The following is a 24749-nucleotide window of genomic DNA, read 5'->3' as shown; positions in this document are numbered from 1 at the left end:
TCTGTTTCCATCTGTCTTTTTCCATGTTTTTTCTCAGCTTTCGAAACTTTATTTTCTCTTCATCCCAGTCCTTTTATACATCTGGCTTTCATAGTACTGATTTTGGCCTGTGGAATTGATTGGTTTAACTTGAAGTCGAGGGACTCAAAAGCTGCATCTGTGAAAGGATGCTCCATCCTGTATTTACTCCTTCATTCTTCACGGTCAATTGCAGGTTTCAATGGTGCTTCAGTATGTGTAAATGCTGTGTGTTTTCCACTGATTGCTTGCCCATGAACATGATTAAAGTCACAGAACATCTGTGTATGTTCACTTCTGCAGCCTACATGTCTGAGCTTGTGTATTTCTGTCTTCTGCTTTTGGAGAAGCATGTATATATTTAAATATATATATTTTAATGGTACCATTCCACAGCAGTGCATGTATGTCATAATTTCTTTACGACCAACCACTTTGTCAAACCTGTGTTTGACTTTTTTAACCTCAAGCACAAAAGTTCTTTGTGAAAATAGTTGCAGGGACTCTCCCTGACTGGCCCTCACAGTGAAGAAAAACTGCAGCAGAGCCAAACAGTTACAGAAAATATGTCAATACGGGAAATATGACTTTAAAAACAACACTCGCTGTGCTGACTTTGTGGCTTCGTGTTTAAATGTATAATATCTACTGTATATACATGTGTGAGGGGAAAGAAATAGCGGCTGTAATAACAAATGGATGCAGAGGTTCATACTCTCATAATAGCAGTACAGATGGTGTGGTTATATTTTGGTATGAACTACAAGGTACTTAAAGGGTTAGTTCATCCAAATTAAATACAAACACAAAAAAACATTGTTTTAGGATCTGGATTGATGAGATCAGGAGCACTCTTTAATAAGATGCAACAATATTTCAGCCAAAAGCATCAGACTAAGCACATTTTATCATTTACATGTACAGTAGTAGAACTGAACCATGCACACAGTTCTGATATATTTGTTATAGATGAGTCAAATTATAGTTTTCCACTTAATACGAAAGCTGTTCACAGAAAGGTCTGAAGATTATTGAGAGTCACATGAACACTGTTTCTGGATCATTTGCTATTGACAAACGTATATTCATGTCTCTTATATTGGTTTGAAGGGAATCAAGACAAAAATCAAAGAAACTGTTTGATTTCAAACAAATAAAACCATAATTTCAATGTTAGATACCACAAGACCACAAGAGGTAATTTGAGTGCACTGATCTCATAAAACGTAATCTGTGACATTCATTCTTGGTAAATTAGGAACTGTTGCTTGTGTGTGTGTGTGTGGGGGGGGGCAGTATTTCTAACACCACATATGAGGTGACTGCCTGCAGTAACACTGTAATTGTCCACAATCTGGGTCAGTTACAGCAGCCAGTATTGTTTTTGTATGTGTACCTGCATTAGTGTGTGTGTGTACACCTGTGTGTGTTTTGATTAGATGCGTTGCTCTCGGCATTTCAAAGAAGAACATATGTAAATTCATAATTCTCAGCCTGGTTGTTTGATTCCCATGTCGAAGCAGGCCCAAAACAACAAGACATTCTTTGGCAGAGCCGAATTAACCACAGCTTCACCACAGGCTCCACCTACTCATGAAATCACTGAAGGGGGTGAGAGTCATGGAGAAACATGAGGGGAGAGCTGCCCCCATTTAACTTAGTGACAGTGTCCCAGAGCCACAACGAAAAAGTGGAAGGATTCAGGGTTTATGTTGTCGATACAGTGAGAATAAATGGGTTGTGTGTGTGTCTGTTGGTGTAAAGGGTTAATTAATTATACGCATGTTGTGGCTGGTGGTTCTCTAGCAGACTGGCTAGAGTCAGGCTGGCAGTGGGAACAGAGAGACCCTTTATAATACAGCTCTGCTGATTGAAATCATATGGCATTGCCTGAAATCACTGCACTACTTGGAAGACAAAAAGCAGGAGAAAAGTGCTGACCCCCCTCCGCTGTTCAGCTTTGTCAACTGTTTATTCAGCACTCTAAACTCTTTCTTGAGTTTGCTGCTCACTGCATTTCATGTATGGTTTTGTTCACAAGAAAATTTGATGAGTTAATTGTAATTGATTTGGCTCTACATGAGATGTTAACGCAATGTGCTCTCGAAGTAATAACTGGAGTCTGGTTCCTCTTTTTCTTTCCTTCTTTTCTAGAGTCTGGACCTGATCAGGTCTTGGTCACGTGGCTCCTGGTCTTTCTACAGCTTTTCCTTCCTCATCACCATCCATCTCACCTCTTTGTGGCCTGACAGCAGAGAAGCCAGCAACTGACAGGGGCTGAATGGCACCAGTCTGTTCTGCACTCACCACAGGCTCCTGACAAAGTCGCAGGAAGAGGAAACAGCCAGTCAGTCAGACAGACAGACAGACAGACAGACAGACAGACAGACAGACAGAATTCACCTGAACCACCAGCAGCACTTTTCAAGATGGCAACCAACAGGGAGCACCAAGTGCGTCACATGACTGGCTTCCCTCGTGCCATGTACCCCTTCACCTTCAACTCCATGAGGAGCCATTCCCCCTTTGACCTGCTGGCCAGTAGCCACCTCTTCGGTCGGTTTGGGGCAGACCTTCCCAAAGAGATGGCTGCGCTGTGTGAGTAACTAAATTAATTTATTATACCGTTGCTATTATTTTGGGCTTCAGAATATTGCTATGAAAGATTTTCTACATGGGGTGTTTTACATAAACGAAGCAGATGATGCACAAACATGCTCCTAAAAAACAGAATCACAACAAATCCAGGCCTAAATTTCTACCCAGCTCAAAACTACTAGGTCACATTCAACTTAACTGAGACAACAATGAAAATGGGTTTAAAATGTTTAAAGGTTCAACTAGTTTGAGGTTCAGTCACGAAGCAAAAAAATCACATGACAAGACAGTGTGTCCAGACCAGCCCTGTTTTGTCTCAAACAGTGGAGACAGTGAAAAAGCCTTCAGGTCTAGTTTGAGGTTCTAATCAAGCTTGAAATTGTGCATTAAGGAGAGGAGAGGAGAGGAGAGGAGAGGGATAAGGAGTAGGGGAGAGATAGAGATAGAGTGATAGGAGAGGAGAGGAGAAGGAGAGGAGAGGAATAATGTAGCAAATGCTAGACGAATGCTCTGATAGTGGGATCTATAGTCGGCGCTGACGCTTCTACTTGCTATGCCACTACCAGTGCCTCCTCTCGAGCTACTCATCAGCCACTTCTCAGAGCAACTCCTACCATAACTCCACTCTCCTCTGAGAACACTCAGCCAGAACCGGTACTCCGATAAACGACTAAGCAAGACTCACCTCCGGCCAGTGACTCCGGTCCCTCTCGCTCGCCTGCTACCTCTCGGACTTCGTTTTGGTATTCCTTCTTCTTCTCGCTCGTGCCTCTTCTCCTCCGTCCACCTCGCGTGAGATACTCTAATATCCATCGTCTCATCCTCTCCTCTCCCTCACCCTCCTCTCATCCCTCTCCTCTCCTCTCGCCTCCGAGTCCTCTCGCCTAGCCTACTTGTTCTCTGTCTTTTCTATTTAATCTATCTCTATATCTGCCTCTTACGCTTTCCTCTGACCTCATGACACTTCCTCTCCCCTAACGCGATATCTCCTCGTCCTCTGGATTCTACTTGTCAAGATATACTAATACTCGTGCGTCTCTCCCCTCTCTCATACTCCTCCTACTATACTCTGCCTTACTCTACCGGTCTCGCTCCTCTCTACTCCATTCTTTTTCTTCTTGTTCTTATTGCTCGCCTTTCTTCCCGATTCCTCGAACCTACTCATTCTCGCTCTTCTCGTCGGCTATACTTCTACAATCTCCTCCTTCCTCAGCCTCTCCTGCTCACCATTGCTCCTCTCCGTACCTCAACCACTCTGACCGCACGTCAAACCATCCTCTCTCGCTCCTCCATCATCTCCGCTCCTAGCAATCTCAGCCGCCTCTCACTATATATGCCCTCTGCTCTTGCGCATTCGACAGGTAGTCGCTAGCTTATTCTCCGTGCTCATCCATCTCATGTAGCCCCTCACTCTCTTCATATTAGCTTCTTCTCGCTTCAGCTCCAGAGCTCGTTTTATCCTTCTCTGTCCTCTGTACCTCTTAAACACCATACTATTGTCTCTTCACTCGCCGCGCTCGTGTTATAGGTGCTTGTCTTCTATTCATCATTGCTGCCTGTGATTCTACTCTTCATCACTTCTAGCTAAGCCCGCGTCTTACGAGTCTTTCCTGCTGTTCTCGCTCTCAGAATGCTAACTTTCTCTCGCTTCTCTGCGAGGTGGGTCATTCCACCTATTCCACATTTCACCCTTCTCGCCCCTCTTCCCTTATTAACCCCAACGACTTCATTCCCTCAACCCACCCATCGTCAACAACCGACCCACCCACAAACCCCCCTCTTCGCTCTTCCTTTACAACCCTCTCTGTCTTCTTGCCGCCTCATTCTGCATATGCAACGCTCAATTAACATTTGTTTCATCCGTAACCGCACACACCCCCCCCAACTTTAAAAAAGTGGAGGGATGGGAAGAACTGAGAAGATTATCAAGTTTGGGTGAAGTGTTTAGCCCGGACACAGATTATATCCTAATTCGCGGATCCTTTCCAGGGTGAGGGCTGCTCCTGCCCACACTTCAACACTGAACGAAACAAACAGATCACTGAAAGAGTTTATTCACAGATTCAAGTCATTTTACAGTAGTTGTGTATCCTTAGCAGAGGGGTGTTTTTGGGGGGTGTGTGGTTTAGTGCGACCAGTTTTACACCGTCTGCTTTTTGGGTGTGGGGCGGGGCGGGGGGAGGCGGGGCGCGGTGTGGGGGTGGGGGGGGGGGGGGCGGTGGGGGGCGGGAAGATCTTGGGGGGGGGGGGGGGAGGGGAGGTGTTATGGACGGAAGATGCGTGTCTCTCCCTTCTACACCTTTTTCCACTATTTGTAGTAGTCACCTCTTCTACTTTTTATATAAAACAACTCAACCTCACATGTCACTCAGCAATCAGTATCCTAGCTCGTCCCCAACCTCTATACGACTACCCCAAGCCCTAGTACACTCTGATACAGCTTATTGCCTTTTAAAGTGATTAAGGGATCAGAAAAAGGTTCAACAATAATTGTTTTCATCTATTGCCACTGTCAAACGTCTTAGCTTGCCTTTATACACATAAAGCAGGGTTTTTGTAACCGTATGTGCACAACAACAATTTCAGAGCACACAGACACAGGCAACTAAAAGAAATTCATGTGTGAATGTTTATTTCTAATATAAATATAATAATTAGTTTTTTGTCACATGAGATATGTTTGATTGACTGTTCTGTAAACAGGAAAGGTGTTTTGTGACATTTCGACACTGTGAAAATACACAACTAATTTTGACAAAAATTCTAATAGTGTATCAGTAAGTTGTCAGTCGTCACCGGTATTTCAACAGTTACCTCTGCAGGTGAGTTCATGGCTTTAATACATTTATAAAAAATGTCATTATTACAGAAAACAACCTTTATTTATTTCTTTCACATCCTTTGGATGTTTTTCCTCAGGGTTACACTTTACAGAGCTTACTCAGGTCTCTTTGCTGATTGTGTCCAATGAAGAGGAAGGTCATCATGTATCATCAAGGGAAGCTAAAATAAATTACTTATCTCTCATTAGAGCACAGTGAACGATATTAGACAAAATTACACTGTAGGTTTAGGAGGAATTTGCAGATGAATTCAAACCAGATCCTAATCAGTGTGAGTGAGTGACTTTGTTCCCTGATGAGATGAATCTCTGGACTTGAAATTAGCGGATATCCACATCAAAAGCTCCCCACTGTGTATTCAGTCATACAGTAAGTTCTTTCTTCTTCTCCTAATAGCGGTGGGAATTAGTTCAAAAACACAAGGAGCGCTTTTTGACTAAGTCTTTTTTGGCCAGTGCTTCCAGGAATTGGTGTGGATACATGATGCAATCTCTAGATTTTCTCAAGAAAAAGTAAATATTTTTGCATTTTTTGGAAATAATGACCTTTGTATTGTTAAAGCATCTAGATCAACATTCTGTCTGCGACACGCTCGTTTTTTTACTTACGAAAAGGAAGAAATCTCGATAAGTGTATTTTTCCACAATGAACACAATGTCCTTTCGTAATTTCTGCACTAGTCACATCTTGTTCTTTGTAATGTTTTGAGTGTGTGTGTGTGCGTGTGTGTGTGTAGTGTGATATTAGTAACTTGAACCCAAAGCCACAGAGCAAGACTTTTTTTGTGTGTTTTTCTTTGTGTCTGTCATCACAGGCACTCTGTTTAAGCACATGCACACATAATTGTCTGTGCGTCTGTACATACACACACACACACACACATTTCCACTACCACTCTGTAGGCTGCACATTCCAACACCCATGAATATCACAAACCAGTGTTCTCACTCTGCTTGCCTCACATTTGTGACTATATTTGTGCGCTCGCTGATGAGTGCAGTGAGACTTTGTGCAAATATCCGCAGTTGAGCTTGAGGAGCTGCTGGTATAGACAGAAACAGAGAGAGGCCATTGTTCACTTCTGTGTGTTTGTGTCAGACATGACGACAGGATGAATAGCTCAAGAACCTGACTGTAAATAGTTGTAATGTGACACACTCCTTATACAGGTTGTGTGTGTGTGTGTGACAGAGAGAGAGGAGAAAGCAGCACGGCTGGCCGGGGAGTCCAGTGTTTTAAGTTTCAAAGGCAGAGAGCTGCAATTTGTCCAACTAAAAGAGTGGGAGTGAGCTTACATTCTGTTGGAAGAGAAGGAAAATGAGACAACGCTTCACATTCCTGCTGCATTTGTGTGGCTCTGTCCATGAAGCAGCAACAGGGGGCAGGGTGCTGTGAGGCGGGGAGGGTAATTGTCTCAAGGTGTGGAGAGAGCTCAGCAGGCTGATATTGTGCAGCTCTGCTCCCTGCCGTGTGTCATTGTAGTGTGTGTGAGTGTGTGTAAGTATGCCTGGACTTCATGGTGACAGACAGGTAAAAACTCTACTCAGTGAGACCGAGAGGAGGAGGGGATTTCTAAAAGAGTAAACTTGCAGGAAAGGAAACAAAAGAATGGTTGTATCCTATTTTCTCTGATTTATTCATGTGGAAAAATGGATTCAGGCAGTTGGGAAAACTACAAACAAACAAACAGCAAATGGAGAAAACAGACAAAATAGAGAATTGTAAAAGACAATAGCGGTATGAAGGAGCCACAGGCAGGACAAGTTGGAAACTCAATGTATATGTGTGTGTGAGTAGGGAGGTGTTAGAGCCCCAGTGGGGGTTTCTTCCAGAGTTCATCCCTCTTGAACGAGGGAAGGAAAGGGAGGAAGAGAGGGAGGAGGGTGAGGTTGTCTCGTATACAAACTATCCAGACTCCAGGCCAGTTTGGTTCACTTGCAGTGGAGTCGTGCTTCAGTGTGACTGAAATATCCAATAAGCAGCAGGGGGGGAATCTAACTGAATCTGCTGAACTGAATTATAGGAATTGAATTAGATAATTACACATGCAAAAAGGAACAAAAGAAAAAAATGTTTAAAATATAAATATGGTCTGACCTTTTCTGGTATTTCATCCACTTTTCAGCACCATTTGCTTTTCTTTCTTCTCTCTTCTGTAAAGCTTTTTTTTTACAGGTCTATAAATTCCAAATATATTAATAATAATATATTTATTTCTGATGATGCTTCGTAGAAATCACTTTAAATTGCACATTAATGCTGTATATAAACAGCATATACTGTATGTGTTCAAATGGTTCACTAACAAATTATTACATCCAATTAGATGCCAGTGCACAACAGGTCAACACTACTACAGGTGTATACAACTCAATAATTCCTTCATAATCAGTTCAGCTTTATGTGTGTTTTGTCCTGTAAAGGTCTAGCACCTTCTCAAATCACTCAAAAAAAAAAAAATTAACAAACTCACAGCTTCATTTTACCATGTAGGTCTTTTTGATGAAATGTTAAGGCACTATCAAAATAAAAGCATTAGCTTCTATCTGATATGTTTTGTTTAATGTGACTTTTTATTCTTTATGTGTATTAATTCACTGTTTTGTCAGTTTTACACACACTTGCAGAAGAAATAATAAATATCCAATATCATGTATTATGGGCTAGAAATTCCCTGAGTTGGACATGTGTGAACAGGTGTGTTCTTTTTAATCTCAGAGAGGCACTTAATCCTGCTGTCTCTGTACAGAAACCACAGGAGAGCATCCATTTACAGTGAAAGCTGTGAAAACTAGCACAACACCTTTAGTAAACTGCCTTTCTCTGTGGTTTTCAGTCTTGCTACACACAAAGTGAGGTGAGAGGTCTTTTGATAAAGGTGGCAGAGTTGTACAGTTTGGGAGAGAAGGCAATGTTCCCTGCTGTGATGGAAACAAAAAGAAAGTTAATGCTTAAAAACAAAAGAATAAAAAGACAAGGGAGGGAACAGTAAAGCAAAGAAGTGCTTTGTTTTCATTTGAAGAATATGAATTATGAAGAAGCTTGTTGGAAAATTGAAGGAGGAAAGAGGGAAGGCGAGAATGTGTTTTGCACGGCCAATCAGAAAGCAGGTACACGCTGCCCCAGGCCATAATGTCCCCTCCCTCTTCTTCTTCCTCGTCCCCACCTCCTTTCTCTCTGCTGAGAGAGCATGCAGTTAGTTGGCTGTGGTGGAGTGTGAGAGGCCCAGAGAGCCGACGAGAGGGGAGCTCAGATCAGTTACAGCAGGCAGGGCTCAACCGACAGGCAAGCAAGTGATCTGAGAGCAGAGAGTGTACAAGTAGTTTAGACTGTAGAACCGAAATAAGGCAAAGGAAGAAGATTCAGAAAGAAGCGATTTTGTCCATACAGAGGACAAAGTCTGCAAGAGGGGCAGTGGAAGGGGCAAAGACAGAGAGACAAGGAACACCTGGACCAAGCAGGGCATCAAGTTACTTAACAAGAAGCCTCTTCTGAGTTTTTACAGTCTCTCGTGCTCTTAGCTTAGCTTCAGGACAATAGCTGAGCACTGCAGTTGTGTTGCTGTGATTTAAGAGGAGCATGTTTGACTGTATGGAGGCTCTGGGGCTGGCCCCGCGGCCCCTCTTTGATGTGTCCACACAAGGCTCCTGCATGCTAGGAAAGGCCACTCCTTACTTCTCTGGCCTGGACCACTTCGCCTGGACCGGGACCAGCAGCGTTCAGTGTAAGTACTCGGTCCTGTCCATCAGACTGGAAGGGAGCAGCTGTGTGAACGTATCTATGTGTGTGTGTGTGTGTGTGTGTGTGTGTGTGTGTGTGTGTGTTCTTATCAGAGTTCTGGTTTTGTTATCATAGAGCTCTCTCCACAGGAAGAGTCAGATTCCTTTGGATTCTGTGTACCCATTCTCACCCTGCAGTTTGTTTGTTTATGCTCTTAGAGTGCTTTGTGAGTATGAGTGAGTGAGCTGGGGAGTGCACATTTATACACCATGGTGTTTGTTTTCTTTATGAATGACTTCACATGATTGACAGATCTTTTAAACAATTCGGGACCTGACCCGGCAATGTGCCCATCCAGAAAACAACAACATCCAATCAGACAGATTGAAGGCAAATGGGCCTTGAAATCACATGATTGTGATCTGGTCAATATGGTCAGACTGAGTTAGAGGCTGATGGTTTACAGAAAGTGATGAATTAAATTATTATTGGACTGAATCAATTTACCATATGAGCACTTTGACTGCACACAGCTTTGATTGTGCAATCGGACAGAGTTACTCAAAGCTAGATTTCATTTTAGCTTTTTTATTGTATTATTATTTATCAGAAGAAAAGATGAGCGTGAAGATGAGAAGTCTGTGATGAAACAGTTGCTCCACATATAAGCACTCCCTGTGTCCTAACTTCACACACCAGATATTGTTTTGGCAGCTCCTAAAAAGGCTTCAGCAGACAAGGCACAGATTGCTTTATTAAGATACAGTGGGGGGAGGGAAAGGCCTAACCTCCACACAGACGAACACTGCAGAGATAATTGAGAAGAATGTGATCTGGCAAAATAATAAGTAAACCCTTTTTGTGTTATTGCCATGGAGAACATTTTCTGATTACACTTGGCTTTGTGACTTGGAAAATCAAACATTGACTCTGTCACTGCAGAAACTGACTCGCTGCAGTCTATTCATGTATCGCTCAGTTTTATATTTTCAAAACACATCCTCTCCACTGTGCTGAAACAGTGCGAGCACCCTAAGTCTATTTATCTTCAGTAATTATTTAGATCCCAGGGCATCAAGCACTGTCATGTCCACAGTGCTCACTAATGATGATGGATGAGCAGTGCGGATGACAAACACCACAGCAGGGCCTGTTTCAACTCGCTAAGGAGCTTCACCAGATGCCAGCCTGAAAGACAAATGTCCACAAATGTTCATTAATCATGCTCTCTTTAAATAAGAATCCGTTTTGATATTTTTTTTTTTAGTGATGAAGCGATGAAGGTTGTAGTTCCAGAAACTACATGTGTACAGATGTTTTTTTTTGTTTTTTTTGATGGATTGGAGGCGCTAAGAATACCTCAGCCTCCTCTCTTTCTGCAGAACAATAACATTAGTGAGCACAGTGCTGCTCTTTCAGCAGTGTGGGTTCTTTTTTTTCTGGCACGCTGCAAATTTCACTGTTTGATTAGACAATTTATTTAAAAAAATTAAAAGGCAAATATCAATTAATTAATCATTCAAGTCATTTTTCAATCCAAACACTTTCTGCCTGCAGCTTTTCCTGTTTCATAGAAAAACAAGGCATGTGAAGATGTCAGCAAGATGTCACAGGGTCAGAAAATGGTGAACAAGAGTCAGTCTTGTTTTTTCAAATGATAGAATAAAAATATAATAAGTAGTTAATATGATGGTTATTTTATCAGTAATGAAGATTCACTTTAGTTGCACCTCAACAGTTTTGACAGAGCTCATTTTTATGTTCTAGTTAAGTATTTTTCTTCCAAGCAGAGGGTTTTTACTGTGTTCTACAATTTTTGGCAGGATAAATTTTCTCTCCCCTTTAACTGTTTAATATAAAGATCATTTTTCTGACTTGTTCCAAAACTTTAAATTTTTTTAAACAAGAACAAAAATAACTGTTTGCTTTTCAGGTTTGGCTTCAGTGAGCACGTTTTCTTGGAACATTTTGTGTCTTTTTGCTTTTTGACACACACCCTTTCTGTCCTGTGTTTGCGTGTGTGTGTGTGTGTGTGTGTGTGTGTGTGTGTGTGTGTGCATGTGTGAGTGAGTGTGTGTTAAGATTGGGGGGGGGGGGGGGGTCATCTTTTCCTGTGTTATGTGAGGCAGTTCAGCACCTCTCTGCCTTCCTTTGTTTCAAGGTCAGGAGGAATTACAGGGAGCAGGGACATGCCAAAGTCTGCTCCCTCTGTCACACTGTCACTTGTGACATTTGTTTTTCTCCTCTTTTGAAGGTCCCCTCTCTCTAAACTCGATCTTCCCTTCCTACCTTGTGCATCAGTGTGTGTGTTCCTCCTAGCAATAGTGTGTGTTTGTTTTGTACCCACACTCGGCTCAGTGTATGTGTCTTGTGTTATGTAACCAGGACCTCCTCAGTTACAATTACAAAGGGTCAATTAGGAGATTAGTTGGTGTTTAGGGGCATGGACAAATGAAAGAAGAGTGAAGGGATGAAGTTGGATTTGGGATTAACTCCCTGTAAATCTTTGTATTTTGGTGTTTGGGCCTTTAGGGGAAATGTTGTTTTCTTCATTCAGTGAAAATCCACTTTTCTCTGGCAGCCTCTTCTTTTTAAATGATTTCTTCAAAGCTCGTTTAACAACAGACCATCAGAGCAGGAGAACAGCTTAAAGCTTCGGATAAAAAGAAGAGATGCTGTTCCTGCCAGTAGCTAACAAAGACACAAGATTAAGAAGACAAAAGGTAGAATGCCTGTTTGTTCTTTTTGTTGGACTATTTTGGTTGAGCCCAATAGTCTTTAATAAAACTTTGAACTCTCTGTCTCTATTCTATGAAGTACTGGTTGGCAGAGTCACGTCATAGAGCACATAAATGCCTGTGGACTGTCTCTCTCTCTCACACTCTCACTATCTGACAATGTCTCTCTCAGTTAGAGCGAAAAAGAAACTACAATGTGACGCTCAAATGACCTCCATGAACCTGGAAATTCAAGTTCAGCCAGTGCGTGTGATCCACTTTACAAAGCAGGGAAAAAAACGCCTTCACCATCCATGTGTGTCTGCACAATAACAGTTTAATGACAAACAGATTAAAGGTAATTGTAAAAGCCATAATATGAAAGCCAATATTATTATTAAGTGTTCTGGAAATGTTGGTATTTTCAGATGTTCCTTTACTTCTGTAGAGGGCCAGTGGCTCTCAGCTGGACCTAACTGGTCTGTGGAGAAGGACTTTTTATTGACCAAAAGGAGACAACACAGTACGAGTGGATCTTTATAACTTTTTGTCTCACAGACTTTAACTCAGTAATAACAACTCTGTGCCACCACAGCAAAATATGATCTGATCTGCTGTTGATGAATAGATCTGATTTAGTTGAATTTTCTGACCTGATTCCTTTTCAAAATGCTTACAGCGGCATATTTTTGCAAAATTACAGTACTTCTGCAGCCGCAGGCACAGACAGTGAAGTGAAGCCAATATCTTGTGAGGTAAAACGAGTTGTGTTCAGACTTGTCTTTGATTGTCGCATGGCAGCTTCTACCCACATCTCCACCACACCACAAAAATGTTGGCTGAGTTTGGCCTTTGATGATTTGAAATTACGAGTGTATCTCATATATCTGCTGAACTATTCATCAAACGTCCTGCAGTCGACTGTTTTTATTGCACTAGCTGCAAAACCGCAGTTTTGCCTGAAAAAACATTTTTTTCATTTTAAAAACAAAACCTTTTCAATTGAAAAGCATAATTGGACCATCAAGTTCCTCACTATACAGTAAATGACATGATTAAACCTTCTGTCTCACTGACACACAGGTTTAGCAACTTTATTATTTTTTGATGCAGAAATAATTTTTAATAAATAGTTAAAGCCCTGACGTTAGTGGCAGAGGATGTGTCCGAGAAGGGAAGTGTTACACTGACGGTGGAGGTGGCTTGACTCTAATGTCAAAACAGGGCAAAAATAGAAAGCTGGGTTTATTGGGTGTAATAAAAAAGAAAGGGTGTATTGTGTGTATGATGATGAATAGGAAGGACAAACCCAGATTTAACAGCCTGTCCTGTAAAGTCACTCTGCCTCACAGTCTGCAGACAAAGCTAAACTCCACGATCACGCTAAAACAAAATCCAACATGAATGTTTTCCACATTTCGTCCCAAACGTTGCCTCATGTTACATTGTTAAGCTCAACTGACTTTTAATTTTATGCTCCTTTGGCACAGCTTTCAACAGTGCAGCTGAAATTACAGGACCTTTCCCGACTGTTTAAGAGTTTGCAGGTTTGAGGTTTTGTCCAGGATTTCTGATTTTCTTTGTGAGCTTCTGCAAATGTGCGTGCACCTTTGTACACAGTAGTGTGTGTGTGTGTGTGTTTGTGTATTTATTTGTGTGTGTGCGTGTGTGTCCCTTCCCCCTTTTTAACTGTTGTAGATGCTGTTTTTATGGAGCCATCTCCTGGACAGTAGCCTGGTTTTCACAGCCTTTCCTTTAAAACTCACTGCCAATGACAGGAAGGGCTCCTCCTCCCACCAGGGCAGGAAGGCAGGAGAGGACAGGGGGGGGGAAGAGGGTTATTAGTGAGGGTTGAGCTGGGGGGGAGGACATGGGAGGGGAGGGAAGGGGGGACACTGGTATTGAACTTAGAACAGCTGATGAAAGGCATTGTCACTCAGATCAACATGATCTCCTCCCTGCTGCTGTGGTAATTACTCACTCAGCATATTTGAGGTGAAACTCTCCCCCCACTGTTTGTCTGCTGAAGGATTACAACAAAGTACCTTTAAGCATGAATCATTCTCACATTTTACAGTCACAAATATAGGTCATTTCTAGAAAGCAGGATCCAAATGACTAGTTTCATTAAAGTTTCATTTGAAGGCATTTTGATCTTATGCTTATATAACAATGAATTATTCCAGTGTTTCCTCCCACTCCCTGCAAATCAACTTTGTTTCTGAGTGCTGTTGCACTCAAAGTCACACTGAAAAACTCGCACTGTCCACCCGACCCTTGGCCCCATGCAGCAGCCCACACACACATTTTCACATGTGCACGCACATTCCACAGCATGCTGCTGAACATTTTGTGAGGCGATAAGTTATGTAAAAGCAGAATTTCTCATCCAAATAAACATTTTGAGGACTCAGGATGGAAGAATTATGAGTGAAAATAGCACTTTTGCTCTGAATTTTACTGTATTTTTACATTTAAAAGTAATAACAGTCTTTAAATAAAACATGATTGTAGCTGCAGTTTATTCGTTATTAAACTCTTTGAAATGATACCAGATTAGCTTCCACTTCACTCCATTGTGAGGCTCTGTGGAGCCCCCAGGCCAAAGTCTAGTTCAGTAGGACGTGTGATGTTGGCAGGAGGAGCCAGGCTGCAGGCCCTATAGGTTGCATGTCACACTGTGTCGTCCACAGGGCCACTGAGGAAAGAATCGGAAAACACTTCAACGCTGTAACACAAGCCACATGCCCACTTAGCTTTACCAGCTACACCTCAATGATACACTGCATGACAAGTCGGTGTGTTTTCATTCTCATGTATTTGTTCATGCACAGTGACAGATGAATTCTGTCCTGCTGACACATCAGTTTACTGACCCCTAACAGTGGACGGACATGCGGTTGGTCTGAACTTGCACAGGCTCATTTTCATTTGAAAGTAATGCTGCATATTCTTGGGAAAAGCTGAGCAAACCCAACAAAATTCATGCTACATCTTCATTCCGGCTTGATTTTGACAATATATTGTGTTAATTTGTAAAAGCAACAAAATATAGTATGCTGGAAAGAGTCAGAATGCAGCTCCAGGAACTAATTTCACATTTTGCTTTTTGTTTGAGATTGTGGTATTGTCATTGCCTGCTCTAACAACTAAAAGAGTGTACTATTAAGATTAGTCTATAGTTTATGTGATAGACAATTAGTGGATTAGCATGAATCTGGGACTTCAGAGTGCTGCGATCACTACTCAGGATATGAAGCCCTGACTCCTGAGTTTCAGGAGTCTCAGACATCAGATCTGATAAGGAAGCCGTCTGTTTTCAGAGGAGCTTAACTGCTGTCTCATCAGGGATGTGCTGCTCTGACAACAAATACTGAGTAAATAAAAGAAGAAAAGGTGGGAAAGATACACAGAAATGAGTAGATAAAGAAAGATCTTCTAAATGATAATGAAAAACAAAAGGGAGAAATTCATCATGTGACAGGGATTAGATTTATAGAAGAGGTCACACGTGAAGTGCTACATAGGAGACACACCCAGCTATCAGATGAAGCCGATTCACACCAATCACCTTGTCTCTCGTGCGTCCAATAGCAGTGTGCGGATTGATGTTGTGACATGCTGAGGGGTGAGTTGTAGGTTAAGAAGAGAGAGGTATTTTTTTCAAGCTGAGGCTCTGAGGCTGAGCTCAGTTCAGGGTGATGACAGCCGCTGACAGTTTTTGGCTCCTTTCCTTTTTTTCTCCTCACCAGGTGAACCTCCCCCACCCTTGCTGCCTGTAGCCCAGTGCGTCTCACCCTGTCTTTCTCTGTCACGTTTCTAGTCACATCCCTTCTTGCCCGCTCTCACCGCCCTCAGACTCTGTCAGTCACTGCCTCTCTCCTGGCGCCAGATGCGGCGTCTCTGTTTCAGTGGAAGCTATTTTTCCACTTGTTCTTTCAAGGCTGCTTTTACATTGTCAGCGTTACTATATAAACAGAAAACAATGATCAAGTTACAGTGCCACTTATTCAGCTCCACTCCCTTCACTTTACCTTCCACACCTGAGTTTTAATGCCACAAACCTTAACACGTAATAGTATTTGCAGGCAGCTCTTTGTTTTCTCACAGTGCTGCGTGGGAAAGGTGATATTTTCTCCAGCATACTTGGAATAATTTTAACTCACTTAATGTCAGAGAACCTTGAATGTTACTCATGGCTCTTTGTGTACATGAAAATACATGAACTGTGTAGAAAAGATAATCATAATTTTTAGGGTTCCTTCTTTTACCTTCTTTTTCTTTATCAGTTATCTGTCCACGCACTTTCCCAATTAAATGATAAATCCTTTGGGTTATAAAATTACTAAAAATATTAAATAGTTTTTCCCAAAGCCCATGGTGCTGCTTATTTCTTACGTTACAGTCCAAAACTCAAAAGATATTTAGTTTACTATCAGATTAGACAAAGAAAAATGCATCAAACCCTCAGGGGGAGGCAGGACTTCAGCAGCTCAGTGCATTCTTGCAGCCTTAGGTTACATAGCACATAAAACAAAAACAAACACTTGAATTATTTTCAGCACAATGCTTCAGTGGCGATTCTATGTGCTATTGGGTCTGTTTGTTTCTGGTTGTGTTTCTGTCTACATGTAAACATCTTTAAAACGTGATGTGATAGTCGGTTTAAAATAACTGTGACAAGGAAATGAAATGTTTGGCACTATTGTAAAAAAGGCTTAAGTGAGTTATCAATTGTCTCTTTAGTTGCAGATTCATTTTCTGTTTCAAGCTACATTTATCTCGTATCAGTTTCCAAGTATCAGGTGTTCTCATAAGTGAGCCTTCATGAACCTGTTCATGCCTCGGAAAAACGTGTTTGGTGAGTACATTCAGAAAGTTTCAAGATGCCTGGTGTTTGGCCCTGGATCTTTGTTATGAAGCGGAGACATCACTGACTGTTAAATGTCAGTGTTGTGAAATGCTCTTACTGGGGGAAAAACATTTATTACTCAGCAAAATGATCCACAGCACCGAAAGATTCAGTTTCACCAAAACCTTAGGAAACTGAACTCTAGTTGGTGTCTGTGAAAAATGAAAGGAACAACTTAACAATTATAAATACACGAGTTTTAAGAAAACATGGAGGTCTATACTTTTTGTGCACAAATTTAAAGTGGCATTAAAATTGTTCTTTAAAACATGGATAAGAGACACTACCTCATTTCCACTGATTAACTCTCACAGGTTATTGATACGTGGTCACAAGATACGAGATCTCCTTCTCATATCTTATTAATGCGTGATGTGTGTGTGTGGGGGGGGGGGGGTTCACTGTAGCACCACTAATAATTTTAGTGTGCAGGGTCTGCTGTTTGTACAAGCTGACTGTCTTTACACACAGGTATGCAGCTCTGCCTGAAGTCTTTAGTGTATTTGGAGCGATGTGCATTTACAAAGTGCAAGCATGCACATGCACACGCACATGCACATGCACACACATATAATGGAGAATTGCAAACAGTCCAAACTCAACCATCAGGCTGTGCATATGCCAAGCCATGCTCGTTTTTAAGGTTTTCATTTGAAGATAGAAAAAGCAAAATCCTGTTTTGTCAAGTGTGTGTGTGTGTGTGTGTGTGTGTGTGTGTATTTTTCTAAATAATTTTTAAAATTTATTTTAATGTGAAAATCAGAAAATGAAGTTATCCAATTTTGTGTTTCAAAATGGATTTGGAATGAATGGAAGGTACATGGATTTTTTTATGCAGCTTATTAAAACAAGGTTTTATTTCTCTCTCTTTCTTTTAAAGACATTATCCATCCATCTAATCTCTATACACCTACGGCTTAGTCCAGTTCAGGGTCTGCTGGGCTGAAGCCAATCAAACATTATCATTTACTATTGGTGATTTGCTGTGCTGTGTGTGTGTGTGCAACTGTTGATGATTTTGATTCCTTAACCTCCAGAATAATTTTTTCAGTTGATTGATTGTTTGGTGTTTAAAATATCCCAGTTTTCCAGAAGCCAAGCTGACATTGCTTGTTTTATCCAACCGGTTTTCCATAAGCTAAACATCAACATTTTGCCTCAATAAATGGGTTGAACAATTAAACATTTATCCGTATTTCTATCATCTGTCTGTTAGGATGAAGTCGGTCATGTTCATTTGAATGTTGTGTTATACTTGACCACATTTGGGAAGCTTAAGACAGGCCACTGGTCATCTACTTAGGAATTGCCTTCTTCAGTCAAGGTCAAAGTTAAATGGTCAGGATTTTATTTAACCTCTCAGCCACTGAGAAGCTTCTGTCCTCTGCTTCACCTCCTTTTTTCCTTTTCTTTCACTTTTTATTTTTCCCTCTCTGTTTTTATTAGATTATTCCTTTGTGCCTTTGCCTCTGTTTTTTGAAACCTTACCACTCTTTTTAATGACAAGCTGCGGGTTCAGGTTGCGGTTGCTGTGGTGGGGTGGGGGCCACATTTGGTTCAGTCCTGTGCTAGCCATTGAAGGTGACAGGAGGGGCTGTGACTTTGGGTTTTTGACCCCAGATTCTTTATTTTTACTAGGAAGGGATCCAAGGATGGAACTGTTGATGTGAATAGCTGCCCAAGGTGACTGGATCCCAATAAAGAGGCTGTCAGCCTGGCTGGGAGCCTCCTTCCCATCCCAGATGCAACTTTTATAGGGTCCGCTTATGAGCCTGGGCAACTATTAAACCCCGTCCAGCTTGCACTGAGGAATTTAGGGCCAGGAAACAAGGGAGTGGGGGTGGGTAGGAGCAGATGGAGGTGAAGTTGGGGTGAGTGAAGGTGAAAGTTGAAAGGCATGTTCGAAGGAATCTGGTTGTTCTTTAAATCTGAACCAGGCGTGTTATTGTTATATTCTTCAGTCATAACCTGAGTGTAAGTCACCACAGCGTTAATAAGTTGGAAGTGCTCGTTGTTGTGTCTGTTTCATGGTGTTTGTTTTGAACACGTTCATTAGCGGCAGCAGCTGAATGACTTTGCCTGTGGCCAGCAAATGGTGTTACACAGTGTGCCATTTTACTTTAGCGAGACCGCAAGAAGGAACAGAGGGAGCCAGCCGAGTCTCATAAACATCCCGCCTCTGTTTGTTCACATGGGGCTGTAGGTATATAGGCAGGTCTGGTTGGACAGCCTTTCAAATAAAAATGTGAGTCTGTGCATGTGCATGTGTGCACACACACACACACACACACACACACACACACACACACACACACACACACACAGAACTGAAAATTCAAACGTCAGTCAAAAAGTCAACAGACGTATGTTGCTCCCCCGCTGACTAGTAAATGTAGAAGCCAATCAAATCTCAGCTGCCAATCAGCATTTTATCAGCCAGGCCATCTGGCCATCAGCTAATTGTGTCTCTTTTAAGTCCTGTCAATCATCGGTGGCCCCCAGCCCCCTCCCTTTTCTCTTAAAAATGTCTGCCTTTGAGCCTGCCTTCTAGCTCCAGGGGTGTCCTGCATGGGGCTGGGGATTGTTTGTTGATCATTCAGTCCTAATCAGTTGTTGTATTAGCTTTCATCACAGTTTCAAAGACTTAAGAACCTATGCAAACAAGATGCTCTGTTATAATAAGAGACCTTGAATGTTGCTTTTTCCTCGTCTGTCTCTGCAGCGGTGGAGACTCAGAGCACCAGTTCAGAGGAGATGGTCCCCAGCTCTCCTTCTCCTCCTCCTCCTCCTCGGGTCTACAAACCCTGCTTTGTGTGCCAGGACAAGTCATCTGGTTATCACTATGGAGTGAGCTCCTGTGAGGGCTGCAAGGTAAATGAAGACAAAGACATATTTCGCCAAAGAGCCAAGTTCACGGGACATGTGTGATGTGAACAGCTGATGTGCACTAAAAGAAGCCCAGAGTGAAACCCTAATGCTCAGCTGCAGCCTGACAGATGTTAGGACTCTATGGCTGTAATGTTTGCTGCTGTGAAGCTGCCCTCTGGTGTATCCCTACTAATGTTGCACATTATTCAGAGACAGTTGACTGTGACTGACTAATGGATACTTCAAATTGCAGATTTAGACCTTACCATAAAATGGAAAAACACGTGGAACATTTGTGATTTACCACAATAGAGATTTTTGTGTGCTAGTAGCAAATAAACACATGTTAAAAGTTATAAAAGAAGCAGTGAAGGGAGAATTTTCTGTGTGTGAAGCAGCAGCGAGTGAATCCTGTAGCAGAAGGCTACTAATGTATGCAAATCATCAACACAGAGCATATGGTGTTTTATTTTCTAAGCATCACATCATATTTAAATAATCAGGACTGAAAGTCTGCTGCCACAGCAGCGTCTCTGTGGGACTACACAATACAGTGAACAATATTCACTGTTAAAATTTAGAGCTGATGGTGGCACCGGATGAAAAGTTTGAGGATCCAGTAGGTTGTGTTGAATGTCTATGTCTAACATTCATAACAATTCACCTAATAGTTTCTGAGCTATTTCACTTTGGACCAAAGAACTAACAGACTAATGCTTCCATCCCCGGAGCTGCTCATGTGATTTGTTTTTTCCCTGTCATGAAGCAGCATGTGGGACATTTTCTCTTACTGGTTTCAGGGTTTCTTTCGACGCAGTATCCAGAAGAACATGGTGTACACCTGCCACCGAGACAAGAACTGTCAGATCAACAAGGTGACTCGGAACCGCTGCCAATATTGTCGGCTGCAGAAGTGCTTTGAGGTTGGCATGTCCAAAGAAGGTGTGTGTAAGACAATAAGGGGCTCAGGGAAAATAATCTTTAATGATTATCCGTTCTCTATGAAAAAAAAAAAGGCCAAACTGATTTTGTTCCTTGCGTTTCCTCGTAGCGGTACGTAACGACAGGAACAAAAAGAAGAAGGATGTGAAGGAAGAGGTGGTGCTGCCAGAGAACTATGAGCTGAGTGGAGAACTGGAAGAACTGGTTAACAAAGTTAGCAAAGCTCACCAGGAGACCTTTCCCTCACTGTGCCAACTGGGAAAATACACCACAGTGAGTTTTTTTTTTTAAAAATACACTATATCTAAATACTCACAATCCACTCAAGCATTAATTCACTGCTTTACTAGAAAGACAAACACAGTACAGGATCTGCAAAGCCACACAAAGCAAATCCCTTTTTCTCTCTCCCAGAATTCAAGTGCTGACCACAGAGTTCAGCTGGACTTGGGCCTGTGGGATAAGTTCAGTGAGCTCTCCACTAAGTGCATTATAAAGATTGTGGAGTTTGCCAAGCGACTACCAGGCTTTACTACGCTCACCATCGCTGACCAGATCACCCTCCTCAAATCTGCATGTCTGGATATCCTGGTACCAACCACATTACTCTCTTAAACCAATTCCTCTTCCACCCTCCTAATGCTTTCACATTTATCATGTTTACTTGTCAGTAAGACGCTACAATGTGATTTAAACAGGCATCTTGAAATTATTTTGGATGAATTTCAGAACAGTTTATCTTCATAACTGTCCACTTTTGTCTCTACACTTTCATCCCCTGCTTAGATGCTGAGGATATGCACTCGTTACACTCCAGAACAGGACACAATGACCTTCTCAGATGGCTTGACTCTCAACAGGACACAGATGCATAACGCTGGCTTTGGTCCACTCACAGACCTGGTATTTGCCTTTGCTGGTCAGCTGCTGCCTTTGGAGATGGACGACACAGAGACAGGGCTCCTCAGTGCCATCTGTCTCATCTGTGGAGGTAAATCTGGGTTTCAGTTTTCTATCTTTTGACATATACTCAAGCTGTGTCATGGAACCACTGATTTGGTAACCAACTTAAACCATTTCATGTTGTTATTGGTTTCATTGTTTTGTAGTTCCCTCACTAGTATTTTCAGCTGTTTACTAGACTGCCAACATTTCCTTCATATTTGTACTTCTCTCTTTCTATCTCAGACCGCATGGACCTGGAAGAGCCAGAGAAGGTTGACAAGCTGCAGGAACCCCTGCTAGAGGCTCTCAAGATCTACACCCGCCGCAGACGCCCAAACAAGCCACATATGTTTCCACGCATGCTGATGAAGGTTACGGACCTCCGAGGAATTAGCACCAAAGGTCAGCTGAGACTTTACATGCCATGACTGCAGTTCAAGAGTCAGGCTGGATATCATACTTTTTTAGTAACAAAATAATTTATGGTACAAATTAAAATGCACTGCTAAAACTGAATGCTAAAGGTTAGCACCAGATGAAAACTGACAGTGGAAACCAAGAGTTTGATTCCAAATGAGACATCAAATATTTTTAGAAATGAGAAGCTTTGGGAAACCTTAAAATTGGGGCTCATGCATGCCAAAAAGTTCTGTCAGAGAACATATACCATCATCTGCATATATGAAGAATTTGGCAGTGAAGTATGATTTCCTGAAATGTGATGAAATGTAAAAAGTGAAAAATGCACATTACTTGAAAGGCTTCCCCTCCTCTCAATTGTACACACCAACAATTACATGAATGTGTTTGTGCCTTCAGGTGCAGAAAGAGCCATCACGCTAAAGACAGAGATCCCCGGGCCCATGCCTCCACTGATCAGAGAGATGCTGGAGAATCCCGACGCCTTCAACGATAGCAGCGACACAGTGGACAGCGCTGCAGCGGCTCCCCCTGCCATTCAAGCCATCAAGCAAGAGGAGAAAGCCACATGTGAGTTGACCGTCGAGGAGGAACAGGAGGAGGAAGAGGACGACTACTGGGATGAGGAGAAAGAAAGAGGGGCTGACAGTGATGGAGAGCTGTGGGGAGAGGCAGTAGCAACCATGCAAAAGAAAAGTGTGACTGGTAAAGCACAGTGAAAGAGACACAGTGATGCAGCTTCCTCCTCCAGATCACTGAGCCCTGGTCCAGCAGTGTCTCCAGGAAAACCTCACAAAATTAGGCTCTTATACAACAAAAGTGTTGCATTCAGTACATATTTACATATTCTAAGTTAAAATGAGTTCAGTTACTAATATGAAACACAACATGGGAGAAGCAAAAGCACTAAATGTCAGTGGGTTTTGGAGAACACCATTAAAATTCACTGTGCCAAAACAAGATTGTCTAAAATATATTTCACAAGTCCGCACAGAGAGGAACAGTAGGTGGTGGTCTAACGAAAATGCACTCCTCCGGTCTATAAGGGCTTGCTTTGTATAAAATTGATGGTAAAAATACATTGCAACAACAGAACTCTATGTGTCTTCTCAAAATTCCTTTTACCATTGAGAGATATGCTACTTATTTTTTTATTGTAAGGTTTTTCTAAGCATATACACATTTTTAGTCTGTCTTTTTGCCTGTTTATGGGACTATTTCTTGCTTTTTTGTATATATTTCACTCAGTCTCGCTCCCCTTTGACTGGACATACATGTTTTTAAGCTCGTCTTTAATTTTATGCATCTCTGCTCTATTGGACACAGTAAAAAGCAACAGTAAAGAGAGGAAAGAGGAATAGCAGTGAGAGAGCAGGTCATGAGCAGGACTCAAACTCACAAACGCACATGGTATGTAAGTTATCCCCAGAATCCATGGAAATCTGTGATGGGTTTAACATCTGAGCAAGAATAAGAGAAAGCAAAGTATAAACTGTGGTGCTTTTAATCAAAATAAGATTCTGACAGCGAAGCCAAAACAAATTCAGCAGCTTAATCTTGACAAAAAAAAAAACACACATACACCAATTTTAAAAATAGACTAAAGAATCTGCAGGATAGATTTGACGTCATCCCATAATCTCAGGTTGACTCTATCAGGGCCACATCTCACACGTCAGAACAGAGCCGTTGGTGTGAGTACTCCAAAATGCCGTTTTTAGCCAAACAGAAATGAAAGTGCTGTCCATGACCCTGGTGCATATAAGCCATAGGATTTTTGATGCAGTGAGCAAAGAATCATCCAATCAGACTTGATTTTTTAAAGCAGCTCACTTCACGGGAGACCTCAGGTGTATCTGTGTATGTGTGTGTTAGTGTGTGTGTATGAGTGCGTAACTAAGAACGTTTACCAATACACAGCGTGATTCCAAATGTAACTGTCACTGTCATTACAGCCATAATACACATTGGAGATTAGTTATAAGCAAAAAAATTACATAAAATGTGTTTTTAATCAAAAAACAAAAAGTCTTTAAAATGTTATCATCTTGATGAACTGTCACCCAAAGACCTCTGATGGACAGGGGGATGCAGATGCTGACGCAGGCTGACCAACAATCAGAGGAACGTTTGTAACCGACAGCATTAAATATTGAACTTCACATCTCTGAGGTTGCAACCGTCCCAAATAATCCACAACAAATAACAAGCTAGTTTCAAATGATGTGTGTTTTGTGCTAATGAGTGCTGCAAAACGTGAATTTGTAAACATAATATTTTGAAATTGTTCTTAATTGTTTAATACATTGTGTATGATTGTCATTTGTGAAATGAAAGCCAGTGAGTCCTATTGAACACCTAAGTTGTAAAGGAAAAGCTTATTTTGTTGTTATATGAAGTTAGTGTATTGACATTTGAAAGAAGGACTGCGTGATACTGATTATAAGATATGGAGACGTTCACTCTGAATGAAGCAGAGGAAGCTCTGTGATCTGCAGAACATTAAACCCTACACGACCATTGTGGCAGCACACCAGCAGTTTTGAAGCACTGGCCAAGCAGACAAATTAAACAGCCTGTAGCACCAGATGGAAAGCTATCAACAACACAGAAGTTCTTTTAAACAGTCAACAATCATGCCACAGTGATGTTTTCTAGACTAATAAATTGTGAATTTGCTATTGGCAACATCGCAACGAGGTACACACATGTATGTACATGCCCATACACACACACACACACACACACACACACACACACACACAG

General features: G+C 41.8%; 1 protein-coding gene across 2 annotated transcripts in view; it reads left to right on the top strand.

Annotated features, from left to right (window-relative positions):
• The window catches only part of LOC113130310 (retinoic acid receptor gamma-A-like), a 30467-nt gene extending 6911 nt beyond the window's left edge, over window positions 1–23556 (top strand). The window contains exons 2-9 of one of the 2 annotated variants that reach the window (XM_026306812.2): window positions 2173–2616; window positions 19531–19679; window positions 20477–20618; window positions 20728–20891; window positions 21033–21209; window positions 21405–21609; window positions 21807–21965; window positions 22383–23556. In XM_026306812.2, coding sequence (XP_026162597.1) covers window positions 2448–2616; window positions 19531–19679; window positions 20477–20618; window positions 20728–20891; window positions 21033–21209; window positions 21405–21609; window positions 21807–21965; window positions 22383–22702 — 1485 coding nt within the window. In that variant the 5' untranslated portion in view covers window positions 2173–2447 and the 3' untranslated portion in view covers window positions 22703–23556. Of the gene's footprint in view, window positions 1–2172; window positions 2617–8646; window positions 9184–19530; window positions 19680–20476; window positions 20619–20727; window positions 20892–21032; window positions 21210–21404; window positions 21610–21806; window positions 21966–22382 lie in introns of those variants that run through there. The other variant, XM_026306813.2, reaches the window with a different exon arrangement.
• Window positions 23557–24749: the final 1193 nt, after the last annotated feature.

The sequence above is a fragment of the Mastacembelus armatus genome, chromosome 5 (assembly GCF_900324485.2).
Source record: "Mastacembelus armatus chromosome 5, fMasArm1.2, whole genome shotgun sequence".
In the NCBI taxonomy this organism is placed as follows: Eukaryota; Metazoa; Chordata; class Actinopteri; order Synbranchiformes; family Mastacembelidae; genus Mastacembelus; species Mastacembelus armatus.
This window is presented reverse-complemented; position numbering and strand designations above follow the sequence as displayed.